Source organism: Chrysemys picta, chromosome 2 (genome assembly GCF_011386835.1).
Source record: "Chrysemys picta bellii isolate R12L10 chromosome 2, ASM1138683v2, whole genome shotgun sequence".
NCBI lineage: Eukaryota > Metazoa > Chordata > Testudines > Emydidae > Chrysemys > Chrysemys picta.
In genome coordinates this window covers 46575840-46589786 of record NC_088792.1, presented here as the reverse complement: position 1 = coordinate 46589786, position 13947 = coordinate 46575840, and the positions used below count along the sequence as shown (strand labels likewise).

The 13947-nt window shown below is 41.7% G+C and overlaps 1 protein-coding gene across 1 annotated transcript; it reads right to left on the bottom strand.

The window, feature by feature from the left end:
* Positions 1-7052: 7052 nt before the first annotated feature.
* LOC135981291 (general transcription factor II-I repeat domain-containing protein 2A-like) lies at positions 7053-9360 on the bottom strand. Its single transcript, XM_065583051.1, has one exon. It carries the CDS (start codon positions 9121-9123, stop codon positions 7315-7317), a length of 1809 nt encoding a protein of 602 aa, XP_065439123.1. The 5' UTR covers positions 9124-9360; the 3' UTR covers positions 7053-7314.
* Positions 9361-13947: the final 4587 nt, after the last annotated feature.

Here is a 13947-nt window from a genome sequence, read left to right as displayed (position 1 = left end):
AAGATGGATAAAAGTGCTTCTTTGTCCACAGCAGCAAAGTGCACCGGCCCCGCTAATTGCATGCAAGCTGGACAGAGTGATATATATTCACTAGACATTTCTTTTTCTGTGTAAGAGTCTGAGCACTTAAACAAGGAACACATTTTTCTTGTCAAATTCTGAAAATTCAACACCTCCATGTTACTCCCACAAACCCAAGTATTTATGTTTCCCATTAAAAAAATAAGCTGTTCAGGGTCTCATACATTTTAGACAATCCCCTTCCCTTAGTTACCATTGCCCAGCACATGCAACTCAACCTCTTTCTTGGCCCACTGGGTTTTACTGGCTTTCAGGCACGCAAGCATCTAAACTTCATATATTGGAGAAGTGAAATCTTATTTCCAATCAGTTCTTGCATATAACCCATTTGTTTTTGTTTTTTTATTAGGTTGAAGTGTTCTCACAATGACCTGCCTTGCATAATAAGCCAGATTCTGCAAGATGCTGAGTGGCCTAAATTCCCAGTGAAATAAATCTATGGAAAATAGGAACTCTCAGCACTTTGCAGGAGGTATTCAGCATTGGGCATTATGTGACCATGAAGAGGTAATGAAGATACAACCTTAATTAACAGGATAGGTGTCAATTTTAAGACTATTATTGCGTTGCAAGCATTGTAATCTCTAATACAGTTGAAACAGAGCAAAACAATGTAGGACTTTTTCTTCCTTCTCTCTGATAGATACATCTATATTCTCCTTTGGGATCTTTTAAATCCCAAGGGATAAATGATTAACATTTTTATTCAATGAAATTATGAGTAGCCAGTAAGGCTGTCGGATTTCATTAGGGACAACTGAGAAATATTGTATTAACATATAAAATAACTTAATTGTTTCCACATTCAATGGGAAAAAAAGTATTGTAACCAAAATAGAAACTAGTCACAATCTCCAATACTACATGTATGGGTTAAAAATAGAAAGGAAAATGATATGTTTTAACTTCAAGATAAATATTCCTACTTTATGAATGCTATTAAAGTGTATCCCCATCTGGAAAAACTGAACCAGATCTAAAAAACTGCCTTTTTTGCACTCCCTAAATCTTTTTGTTAAATTGACCCATATGTCATCATTTTTTACCTCCATGCAGTAATTAACCACTCTGCAAGTCACCACAAGTAAGCCAGAAATGAATCACACAGAGAGAAAAAATACTGTAGCATCAATAGGGTTTAATCCAAGGTAAGCAAACCTATGCTGCTACCCTCTTGTGCTTGTCAAGCACAAATGTCATGAAATTTTCAGCAGCTTCCCATGTCCTGCATAACAATTTTGGTTGCAGAAGCTGCAAAGGCTGAATCAAAAGGAGAGACTAAAATGAATAGAACTGCCCTTGAACTCACCTTAAATAGTTTACATTTGTTATCCATGCAAAGCAAAGCATACTTGCTGGCTTGCATGTGAAACTTTTTCCAGTGCCTTGCTTAAAACGATGAGAAAATATGCAAATAAGATTAAGCATCTTGCAATGCATTTGATCATATCTTCTAACATCTTAGGGGTGGAAGAAATATGAGGAATGGTGTCATCCAGTTTTCCCTCTGTTTTTTGTTAACCAGCAGAATGTCTACTTACAGAGAAACAAGGTGAGTGAGGTAATATCTTTTATTGGACCAACTTCTGTGGGTGAGAGAGACAAGTTGGTGCAATAAAAGATATTACCTCACCAAGCTTGTCTCTCTAATATTGCAGAACCGACATGGCTACAACTATACTTCATACAGAGCTCCTTTCACTTATGCTGGTGCAAACTGGCTATAAATCTATTCAAGTCAACAGAATTATTCTAATATAGGGCCAATGTAGGTGAGAAAGTCAGTCTGATACAATTTAAGCTGGTGAATATAGTTGTGTCTTGAACATGTGTTCTAATCTTTGTCCCTCAGGCACAGTGCTCAGAGAGCTGGAGGGGCACACATCTTATCAATGTACAGCTACAAATCTTTCAGTAAATCTATAGTAACCTAATAGCATGTGCTTTGTTTAAAGGAATACACTGCAATATTTTCACCCCAGATGTGACCTATACCACCATTTAAGTCACTGCTGGATTTGCCTTCGTGAGTTTCATGTAATTTTACCTCATTACAATAACGGAAGAATAAGCTACTCATTACTAAACATTCATTTATAAACAGCTGATCTAAAAGAGGTTTGTATATGTTTGTTTGTACATATCTCTAAATCTGGGAATAAATATATTATTGTAATTGGATCTGTTATCATCTTTTAGAAATCACAAGAAAATATATTAATATGAATAAACCTCTCAACCCACTGGAATCTACATGTGCAACCCAATTTGGGAAGAGGACACAAGATGTGGGAGACACAAAAACACAGTGCAGCTTTAAACAACCTAGAAATAATTTATTTAGAAAAAAATGTCTCTAGCTGAATTTGAGTGGGTGATTATGAGGTAACAATTTAGTATGACGAAAGCGAGATATTACCAGGTTGGTTTGGGATGGAATTATTTTGGAGCGGGATTCTGATCTTAATTACACTGGTAGAAATCAAGAGTAACTCTATTGACCTGAATGAAATGAATCCCAAAATAATTATACAACAGTAACTAAAGTCAGATTTTGACCCTGGCACTCTAATCTGAGGTGTGTGTCTGAATATGAATTTTAATCAGATCAACCCCATGTGAATGCTATATGCTGGTATGTATATCGTTAAGGTTCAAAAAGTATGCCTATACCTTGTGAGTATGGAAACTAATTAGGAAACTCTTGTGTATGCATAAGCATAAATCCTGTAGGGGGGAAAATAAAAATTAAAGTTATCACAAAAGATTTTCTAAATAGAAAGAATATATCTCCACTCACTCTCTATAGGAGCTGAGTGAAGAGTCAGTGCTGTATTCCAAGATCTGTTGTACAGTTCTACATAAGACCTTATTGCAGCCTTGGGCAATTAGTACAATAACCTGTTGTCCCAGAAACTGAACACTATACAGTAGTTGTCAGCATTCTTTGGAAGAAAGAAAAATATAAATCTTAGCCACTATGTGTGGGGCAAGTGATGTTAGCCATTGTCTGGATTATGGAGAGCTAAATTTGTCAATTTTGAAAAGAAAGGGACATAAGAAAGGAAAGGAGCTCAGGACTAGCTGAAAGCACATATGAGAGTCTCCCTCATTTTGTTTTCTTTTTCCTTCTCCCTTTCTTCTCCCTCATATCTTCCTCCCCCTTTCTTATCCTTGCCCCTTTATTACCTCTTTATTACTTATTTTCTTCTCCCTCCTTTTACTCTCCTTTCCCTTCTTTCCTCTTTCTAAATTTCCTTTCCTCCTTCTAGGTTTCCATTATATTTCCTTTTCTATATTCCCCTCTTTCTTAAAAAGAAAAGGCTACTGTTGAATCTAAGTATTCCTGTCACCTGTCTTGCTGCTATTGCTGGTCTTTTAGCCAGTTTTCATACTGAACTGGCACTTGCAGGAGGGAGTGCTGTCTGCTAGGTACTGACAGGAAGTTCTGCTTCAGTGCACCTATCCATTCAGTATAGCAGGATTAGGGGCAAAGGAGCAAAGGGGAAATACAGCAGCAGGAACACCTATAGAAAAAAAAAAGAGTCAGTCTCCTGAATTGATCTAGAGACAATGGATGAGACCCTGTGCAGCATCTCTAAGAGGTGCAGTACAGAACTCACAGTTCAGCGGTACAGGGAGCTATGGCAGCTATAAGCCACCGGTGTGCCCTCCCAATTCTGGATTGTTCTGTGGCCCTCAGCTCTGTCTGTCTGGCCCCTGCTCTCAGGCTGCCCTGCTGGCTGCTGCATTGCATACTGTGGCTTCACCCCCTGACAGGCCCTTCTTATTCTCCAGCCTCACTGTGGTCCATCCTTATGCCAGGATGTGAAAAGGGGTCTTGGAAGTCGGCTTTATGGCTGTCATCAGAGTTCCTACAGCAGGGGAATCCTTCCCAAGCCAGATCTGGGGCTTTCAGAGCTCTTTTATGCTGATCCAGCCCTTCTATCTGATGTTAAGGGGCTGGAGCAGGGGTGAGAATCTCACCAAATGAAATTGTCATAGTCATGAGGTGAGTTGCACTTTAGACCTTCTTGAGTGTGCCCCTCAGGTGACAGGCCTGGCTTCCTTCACCTCTCTCAAGGGTGGAAGCACTCCAGTTAACCGCTCTGGGGCTGGATCTCTGGGTTTTAGCCCCCCAACCCTGCTTCCCAACACAACAGGCCCAACTGGGTTTTGTACTTGTAACTGCCCTATTATTCTGGGAGCCTGTGACAATGGGTGATTAAAGGGGCTAAAAAAAAAAGATTCTTCAGAACAAAGCATTATTTATTTCTTCACCCAAAAGTACATAGCATGCCAAGTGAAGGGGTAAAATAAGAAAAGGCTGTACACATAATCTTATATTAATCTTTCCTTGCAAGCTTCTATAAGTTCCCTTCCGGCCAGCTAACCTCTCTCTCTGGCCAGGAGAAGCTGACGGCTGCAGCTTTTCCCTCTCTCTGTGTGCCTCTGACAACCCTCTCACTCTTCTTCCTGCCTAGTCTTCCCTCTGATCCTGAATTTAGGCCTGGGGAAAAGTAAATCTTGCTAGCTTGGTTGAAGCCAAGCCCGACAGTCTTCTTTGACTTATCTTGCCTGACTGCAAGGAGTTAATATCAAACAGATTAACTGAGGGGCATATGATATTTATAAAAATACACATAACTCCTTCATTCTCCACAGAAACCAATAGCCTCTCTCTTGCCTCAGCAGGGTGGAATGGCCTCTATAGAACTTTATTTTTCAGCATCACTGGTATGTCTCTGCTGTAAGAATGGCTTTATGTAACTAGTTGCCACTACTGCTTTTCTAGCCTTGCTGCCCCAATGCCTTCAGCCCTCTTTCAGTTCTGAAAGTCAATGAAAAGCCAGCAGAAAAACAAAGGAAAGTTTTTTTGTCTTATAGCTTAAAATAATTGTTTCACTTAGACCTCGGCAACAACCTCAACCATCAATTTTTTTTTATTATTTCTTTCAATCAAAATTTTTGCCCACAAGTTCTCTAGGAAATGGTTCTATTTGTGACTCGCCCAGCGACACTGCATGACCTTCTGTTATGGTGAATACTCTTTGTACTGAGCATCTAGTGATGCATACTGAATCACGCTGAGGAGGTCATGTAAACAGTATTACTTATGGTGATAACAGCACCCAAACTTTCTCATAAACTTCCCACATCTTTTATAATGGGAGTAGCTTAGAAATATCTTACCAATAATTTGCAGTGTTTTGCAGCTAACATGCTGTATAAGCCAAAACTAAAGATATATATATGTGTATGTGTGTTTGTGTGTGTGTGTGTGGGGGGGGGGGGAAGAATCACTCAAATGAAGCATGGGGTGGTTCCAACTCCCTTCACCCACCATGGATTTTAATTTTTCCAATCTTAAAATTTCCCTTAATCTTCCAATAAATGATTTCATTCAGATAAATTAGTGGCATAGCTAGGGCAGGTTAGAGTAGGCAACCCTCCCCATCCTCCAGGATCTGCCATACATCCATAAGCTATGGGATAAAGAAAAAAAAGTCTATTAGTACAATTTTAAAAAAAGTTTTATCACAAATCCACAATGCAGTGAGAAGCTATGTTTTGTGTCTTACATAATCATAACATAGCTATTATCCACTTGATCATCTTGTAGCCAATTCAGTGTTGCTGGGATTGTCAACAACATCAGCCAAGAAACAGGAGAAAGACTCTTGGACTCCCAGACGCCCATAGATAGAAAGAGAAAGCAATAGGATAGTTAGAAGCACCGTACTGAGAGCTTAATATAAACGTATTCAAAGAATAGCAGCAGCTGAGAAAATGGAAAACCAATTGGTTGTATGTGTGTCATCTCTTGGCCCTGGTGCACTAGCTTTGTTTTCTTTGACTCAAGCATATGAGCTGGGCATATACCAAAATTTTTTTTTCTGTGAATATTTGCTTATGTAAAAATAGAATCAATCTGATCTGTATTCATGCTTCTTTTTGTGTTCACTTTTCACAGATATTCTAGCCAATAGCTTTACTGTGCAGAAACGTGCATGGAAACTGTGAATTGTTATTATTTAACATTTTCATTGTGGCAGACAGCTGGCCCTATAAAAGCGCTGTGAGGTAGGCATTGGGGGGCAGTCTCTCTCTAGCAGTGGAGAGCAAAGGGCCTAACTGCCTGGGAGCAGGGTACCAAAGGTAGAGCAGTGCTGGGGAAAGGCAAGAGGAACTGGGGAACTCCAGTCTGGCAACTCCCCAGGTTGCAGGGCTTGTGCAAGGCCTAAAGAAGGTACTGGGGCTGCAGAGGTGCAGTCTGGGTTTAGGCAGAGGCAGCTGGTCCAAACCCCCTTGCCGATGATGAGTGGCCAGGCTAGATTGCAGTTTGCCTCAGTGAGTGGGGGCTAGATGATGACTGGCAGTAGTCACTGAGGCAAAGTGGGTGAGAGGGTTGGGGGTTCCCCTGGGAGGGGAGACCCAGTGTGTGGTGGGGTACTGCTGGGGCAGACCCCTGAGGTAAAGGGCACTGGGGTCTGGGAGGGACATGGGGGCCAGCGGCAGGTGCTGGAATCAAGCTAATTCCCAGGACAACCAGCAGAAGGTGCTGTGCTGGTGAGTCTTGCTTCACTACAGGGTCTATTGTGCTGTACACTGTATACACACATAATAAATGACAGTGCCTGTCCTTAAGAGCTTACTTGCTAAAAAATAACATGTGATGGGTGGATGAGACAAACAAGCAAGCTGGTGTGGGGTGGGCTACGGTGAGGGAGATGGGGTAACAGCCATAATAGGATGTGCACAATTCTTAGTTGGTCTGTAGTAGTGATCACAGCTCTCTACATGCCTACTCTGACACCCTGGCACACCCTTATTCACCACTGCCAAATAATTAGGATATGTTTTGCACAAAGTATGCCTTGTGAGGTATCATTCTAAAAGTCTTGATCTCCTAGACCAGGGGTGTCAAACTCAATTGCACAGGGGGCCAAAACTCAAAACTCGCGGGCCGAACAGTATAACCATTTATTTAACAGACTAAATATTTATGTTTTTTAACCATTAATATGAACCAAAATACAGGATATCATTCCAAAATAAATACATTTCAACTTAAAATATTTTGCTCTTCATAAAAAAATATCCTGTCAATACAATACATTCAAAATCTGTACATGCTGGAATATTAAAAAATCTGAAAATATAAATAAAAAATTGAATTTAAAGCAAAAGTATAATCATAACAAATCATAACATTCCATTTTCTTGTCCTATTTAGTCAGAGCCTGATACTTGGAGTCTTTTCTTTGCAACAAGTTCGTTTATGTTTGGGGTTAGGTTCTGTGTTGTGAAGATTCTCAGGATCGATTGCAGGTGTTCATCAGTGAGGCGACTCCTGTGTGACGTTTTGTTAATTTTCATCACAGAGAACAGCTGCTCGCACAGATATGTGCTGCCAAACATGGACAGGATTCGAGCCGCATGTTGGCGGAGCTGCGGCATCGCTTCAGGAATGAAGCGAGTGAACTGTGCTGGCCCCGCAGTGTCGTACTTTGCCTTCAGTGTCCCGTTACATTGCAGTTCTATCAGCTCCATCTGCATTTCTACAGGTGCGGTTTCCACATCGACTGCAAATGGGTTGCGAAGCAGCTCGAAGTTACTTTTCTGTGCCTCAAAGTCACTGAAGCGCCGTGCGAACTCAGTGCGCAGCGCGCTGAGTTTTTCAGCAAAGGTGGCATTTGGGAAAACTGTGGCACTTTCTTGGTTCCGTATTACTTGGCAACAGGGAAAGTGAGACAAGTTGCATTGGTGCATTTGTGTCTCCCATAAGCGCAGCTTCACTTGAAATGCCTTCACTGCATCATGCATATCGGTTATTATGTGCTCCCGTCCCTGGAGTTGAAGGTTTAAAGCGCTAAGATGCGACGTTATGTCAGCCAGGAACGCCAACTCACATTTCCACTTTTCATCCCGCAGAACTGTGCAGTCTTTCCCCTTACTGTCCATGAACTGGCAGATTTCCTCTCGCAGCTCAAAGTGTCTTTTGAGAACTTTTCCCCGACTTAGCCACCGGACCTCCGTATGATATGGCATATCGCCAAACTCACTATCTATTTCCCGCAGAAAAGACTGGAATTGGCGGTGATTTAAACCGTGGGCTCTGATAAAGTTGACGGTTTGTGTTACAGTGTTCATCACATGATCCATTTTTAGGACTTTAGCACTCAGCGATTCCTGGTGTATGATGCAGTGATACACTGTCAACTCACCGGCACAGTTCTCCTCCCGCATCTTTGAGCGCATCCTTCCCACCAGTCCATTTTTTTCACCACACATAGCAGGTGCGCCATCTGTTGTAAGTCCAACGAGTTTTTCCCACGGCAGTTTCATGTCGGTTACACTTTGAAATACATTTCCAAAGATGTCTTCTCCTTTCGTTGTCCCGTGCATCGATTTAATGTCCAGTATTTCCTCTGTTACGCACAAATTGGAATCCACACCACGGATAAATATCGCCAGCTGTGCAGTATCAGTCGCGTCAGTAGTTTCATCCACGGCAAGGGAGTATGCAACAAAATCTTTTGCTCTTTCAATCAACTGTGTTTTCAAATCAGTCGCCATCTCACAAACCCGATTAGCAACAGTGTTTCTGCTGAGGCTTACATTTGCAAACGCTCGCGTTTTATCTGGACAAAGGACGTCGCACACTTTCATCATACAATTCTTTACGAATTCCCCCTCGGTAAACGGCCGTCCTGATTTGGCGATCTCTTCGGCCACAATGAAACTTGCTTTCACAGCAGCTTCACTTTGTGATTTTGCTTTGGTGAAAAACGTCTGCTGGGATGTCAAATTCTTCTTCAACTCCTCTACCTTTTGTAGCTTCTGTCCTGCGCTCAGGTTTTTGAATTTGTTCTCATGTTTCGTCTCGTAGTGCCGTCTTAGGTTATACTCCTTCATTACAGCGATATTACTCCCGCAAAGGAGACACACTGGTTTACCTGCAATTTCAGTAAACATATACTCATTCTCCCACCGGCTTTGAAAGCCTCGGTTTTCAGAATCAATTTTTCTCTTGGCCATTGTTGGGGTCTAGCTTTGATTTGATATTAGCGTTGTATACATCAACAGACCGCGAACTTGAACCGCGGCTTGCCGTTGGCGGCAATTGCACTGCATCATGGGATTTGTAGTGTGTGTTATTGGGGCGTCATATCACAGGGCCATTAAAAACAGATATATAAAACGATTTCGCGGGCCGGATATAATTGTATGGCGGGCCGGATGTGGCCCGCGGGCCTTGAGTTTGACACATGTGTCCTAGACATTAATATCTCATTGGATTGTGTGTAGTATCATCGTATGTGGAATTATGAAGTGTGGCTATGTATGTGTTACTGAAACATGTGAGGTTAAAAATACCCACAAGCAGCCTTTCAGCTACAACAGTAAAAAGGCCAAACAATGTTAATGGCTTATTGATGCACACAAGCACAAGGATTGCCCTAGGAACTGTGTACAATAAAACTTCTCAGACCAGGACAGGACGGTACTGCTCTGGGGTCCTAGGCTGGGAGGCTGGTGGTCTGCATGTACCTACAGCTGGGTGTGTCCCTACCTGTGTGAACGCTGGTGAAAGTGCAAGCTTGGAAGGCTTTGCAGCTTGTGTCAGCAGCACAGTGTGAGAGGGAGCCCAGGCTGGTGGGTCAAAGGGCTCAGTGGTATCCCAGTTCCAGGTAGCACCCCGGGGGGAACCCATCCCAGATCACCACATTGTACTTTACTCCATGTGTATTGGAAGAGATGAGTTCTGAGGAGGGACTTCAGGGAAGGCAAGGACTTGATTTTACAGATTTTGACTGAGAACTTTCTTCACTTTTAACAGGTGCTATGGGTATCATAAGGAAATATTAGAGAATATTTCTATAGTATACATTGTTAAAGCTGGCAAGTGTGAATATATGCTCCCGCAGTGTGAATGGAGAGACTAAAAATATCATGTTTCAGAGTTGCAGCCATGTTAGTCTGTATTCATAAAAAGAACAGGAGTACTTTTCTTTTTAAAAATGGCACCTTTTCTTTTTAAAAATGCCATGTGATCTATTGCCCAATCAAAACCAACCACACAGCTCCAACATTTGATACTTGGAATGAATTGCTTGTAAACAATCTGAAAACTAAGAATTATTTGCAGAAATTATTTGGTGAATAATTTTGAATAATGAATATAATTAAGAAAACGGATGATAGAGAACTTCTGCCTTGAAAGAGAGGCTAACTTCATTAGAGGACTCCTTAGGAAATGTTTGCTCAGGTCTAACTTCTAATATATTGGGATGTATCAAAAATCACTTAAATAAACTACATGTTTGCAATCCAGTAAGAACTGATAGTTGTCATGTACGCATTACTCAGCATGCTACTGTTAAGTAGTTAAAGTATTGGCTATGGATCTGTGCTCTGTGGACAAGTTTTTTATCCTGATACATTTCTGTGGGTCAGCCATTTAAGATCATGGATAACACCTAACTTTCCCCATAACATACATAGTCAGAGTGGACAGCCCATCATGTATTTTGAGTGATTTTTCTTTTCGCCACTCAGAGAGAATATATCTTCCCTTTTGAAATTTTTAATTACGTTCCTGGTACATTCAGCATTTGAAGTGGTGGTTTGCAAGTATTCCCTGTAAATGGATGGGCTAGAAGGAAAACATAATGTTGTGGATTTTTACTCCTTTATTACAGAGAAACAAAAGCCAGTGAAAGAGATTAGAGAAAGAGAGTGTCCAGCTTTTTGAACATGAGTCCCAGAGACAGTATTCTGGGTCTCAGAACAGTTCTTGAGCAGGATTGTAAAACTCTAAAGTAACACATTATTTCCTAGATGTTTCCCATATCTAGATCTATGATAGCTGCTTTAATTTCTGATTAAGACACTGTGGTCTCCAAAGCATCCTACTCTGCCAATTGCAAAGCAGGCATATCACACTATGACAGAAATGCATTAGCAGCATTTGAGTGAACTTTACACTATGACATATTAAGCCTTTTATAAAATAAAGCTCAGACACCATATTAATATTAACAAGGTGAGTTAGAATTATTCTTAATGGCAGGGATTAACCTGGTCATGGTTTGCAGCTCTCGTCACAGTACTAACAGTGTCCAGGCTTATCATTCTGTTCACTGTACTGTATCTTTACTCAGTGCAACGAATAAATGATTTGGTCTCATTCACAGCAGTAAAATCATATTTCAGCATTTCAACTTTCAGGATAGTATGAATTTCTTCTGAAAACCATGGATCTGAGCCTTGAGATACTGTAGATAATCAATTCTATTAATTTCTTATTGAAGCAGTACAAGAAATTTTATGACCATTTAAGTATTTCTACATTCATGAACCAGTTTAGGAAAACAGTGAGACCATTGATAGACATTTTTTCCCCTTAATTTGGAATTACATTACACATTATGATCTCAGTTGATAAAGATGTCCCAAATTTACACCACTGTAACTGAAAACAGAATCTGGCCCAAAATCTTTCGAGATGGTGACTTGTTTTGGTAACCAAAATTTCATATAAAAGGGCTAGATGCATAGAGAACATAAAGCTAATCATATGACCACTCTACATAGTACATCCATTCAAGGAGCCCTCATGTCTGCTTGTGATGGGATGTACCAGCCCCTTTGAGACGCCGTGCTGGAGGTCTTGCGCTCCTACCACAGGCAGCCTCAGAAAAGGAGCAGCGAAGATGGGTCCTCCAGGCCAGCCTAGAAAGGCTGCAAAGAAGCAACCAATCAGAGCGCAGAAGGCTCAGTTAAAAGGAACTGCAGGACTTAAGAAAGGAAGTTGCTGGCAGGGGTCAGAAGGACTAGAAGGTTGTGAAACTCCACAGGTAAAGAGGCCTAGGAAAGATCCTGGTCAAACAGGGAAGAGACAGAGAACCCAAGAATCTGATGGAACTGAGTGGAAAGCAGCCCAGGGAAAGCAGCAGTAACCATTAAAGGAAAGCAGTATATGGCTGCTGTCTATATGGTCTTTGGGTTGGGACCTGGAATAGTTGGTGGACCCAGATCTCTTTTCCTCCCTCCCCCCTCCCCACTGGAAAAGTGGCCTAAGCCCCAAGGAGAGACTAAGACTCTATTAAAAGCCTAAGAAGGGGCTGGGAATTTCAAAGGCCCAGGGAGTGACCTGCTGGACAGCTGGGACTCCAGGGAACCGCTAAAGGCAAAGAGTCTCCAGGGAGAGAGCCCTGGGGGCACTGCTGGGGGCAGGCATGGACTTAAAGCTAGCCTAGAAGGCGCTGAGAACTGAGCCCAGACACAGGGCTACGGATATTAATAAGGGCACAGGGACGGGTCCTATTGGACCTTTCATCCATTCACTTATTAACTGAATGATTTAGCCAGAGGGCTAAGCCACTGAAGACCCACCTGACACAGTCAATGGGCTACTGGGAGCAGAGAAAGGAAAGAGTGCAGGATCACACTCAGCCAACAGGATGCACTTGTGAGAGGTGAGTGCGCACTATCACACTGCTTCAAACTGTTAACAACATATTGCCATAGAACAGGAGTCACCAAACTTATTGACCTTCTGATCTGCATACAACAATCTTCAGAAGTTTGAGAACCAGGGCACACCTGCCGGGGCTCAGAGCTTCAGCCCAGTGGAAGGCACCTGTTGGGGCTCAAGGCTTCAGCCCCGCTCCTGCTGAAGCCCCTGCAGGCCCACCTCGTGGGACTGAAGCCCTGAGACCCGCCCCCCTCCCTGATGAACAGAAGCCCCTACCCCACAATCCTACTGCAAGGCAGAGGTCCCAAGTTCCCCCCCAGGATGGGAGTGGGAGTAGGGGGCTGCACAATCTACACTTTTTATCTGTAAAAGAGCTGCATGCGGCTCACGAGCCACAGTTTGGCCACCCCTGCCATAGAAAAGGGTTGTAGAAAAAACACTAAGCCATTTTAGAGCACAAACAAGCTCACCTTGGAACTTCCCAGTAAAGTGAGCATATTCTTCCTAGTTTAAAGTGTTTTTATATCATAATTTTAGGTTTTTATACAGAAAATCCTTCATGTCTTACTTAATGTCTAATTCCTGCTTCCACTGGAGTAAATGGTAAATTTTCATGGGAGTTGTGGATGCTCAGGACCTCTTTTAAAAATAAATAAATAAAAATCAAGCCATAGATTGTTTAAAATAGCAAACTGAATAACTAGAGAGGAAAACCTGTCAAAGAGAGAGATGGATCATAATGACCGATGCACTCTATGTAGCAAGCTAGGACAACTAACAGACGTAAGAAGGGTTCAAGGATGGCTCAATGGATTCACATCAAAGCCAGACAGAATCCGCATTCTGGGAGGAGTACTGCCATTGTCTGAAGTCTCCCCGAAGTGAACTTTTAAACACATTATTTCTTAACAACTGGGGAAACCACTCAGGAGAGCTGTGTTTGAAGCAAACTTGAGCTGATGTATTTCAATGCATCCAGTAAGAGCCTGTAAATATAAGTAGGAGATCAATACATCTTTCTGTAAAAGTGTGGTGAGAGAGTATATTCACCACATGGGTAAGTAGCCAACAGAGTGCTGCAATTCCAGGAGATTCTTTGAGACTTCCTACAATAGACACAAGTCTATCTATTGCTGTGTCTGCTTGTTCTTTATGCTTGGAAAGTAAGTACTTGCATGTTTTCTATAACTTAAGTTTGTCTATTTACATATTTTTATACTTTTCATATGTATCTTTCTACCTGTCATTTATTAATAACTTGTACTTCCATGGCAATTTTTCAAAAGGGAAGAAACCCAGGTCTGCACACTGGATGAGTCTCCAATTATGTGCCTAATTTGCATGTGTAATTTCCACAATTGTGAATGTAGATCATGTATTTG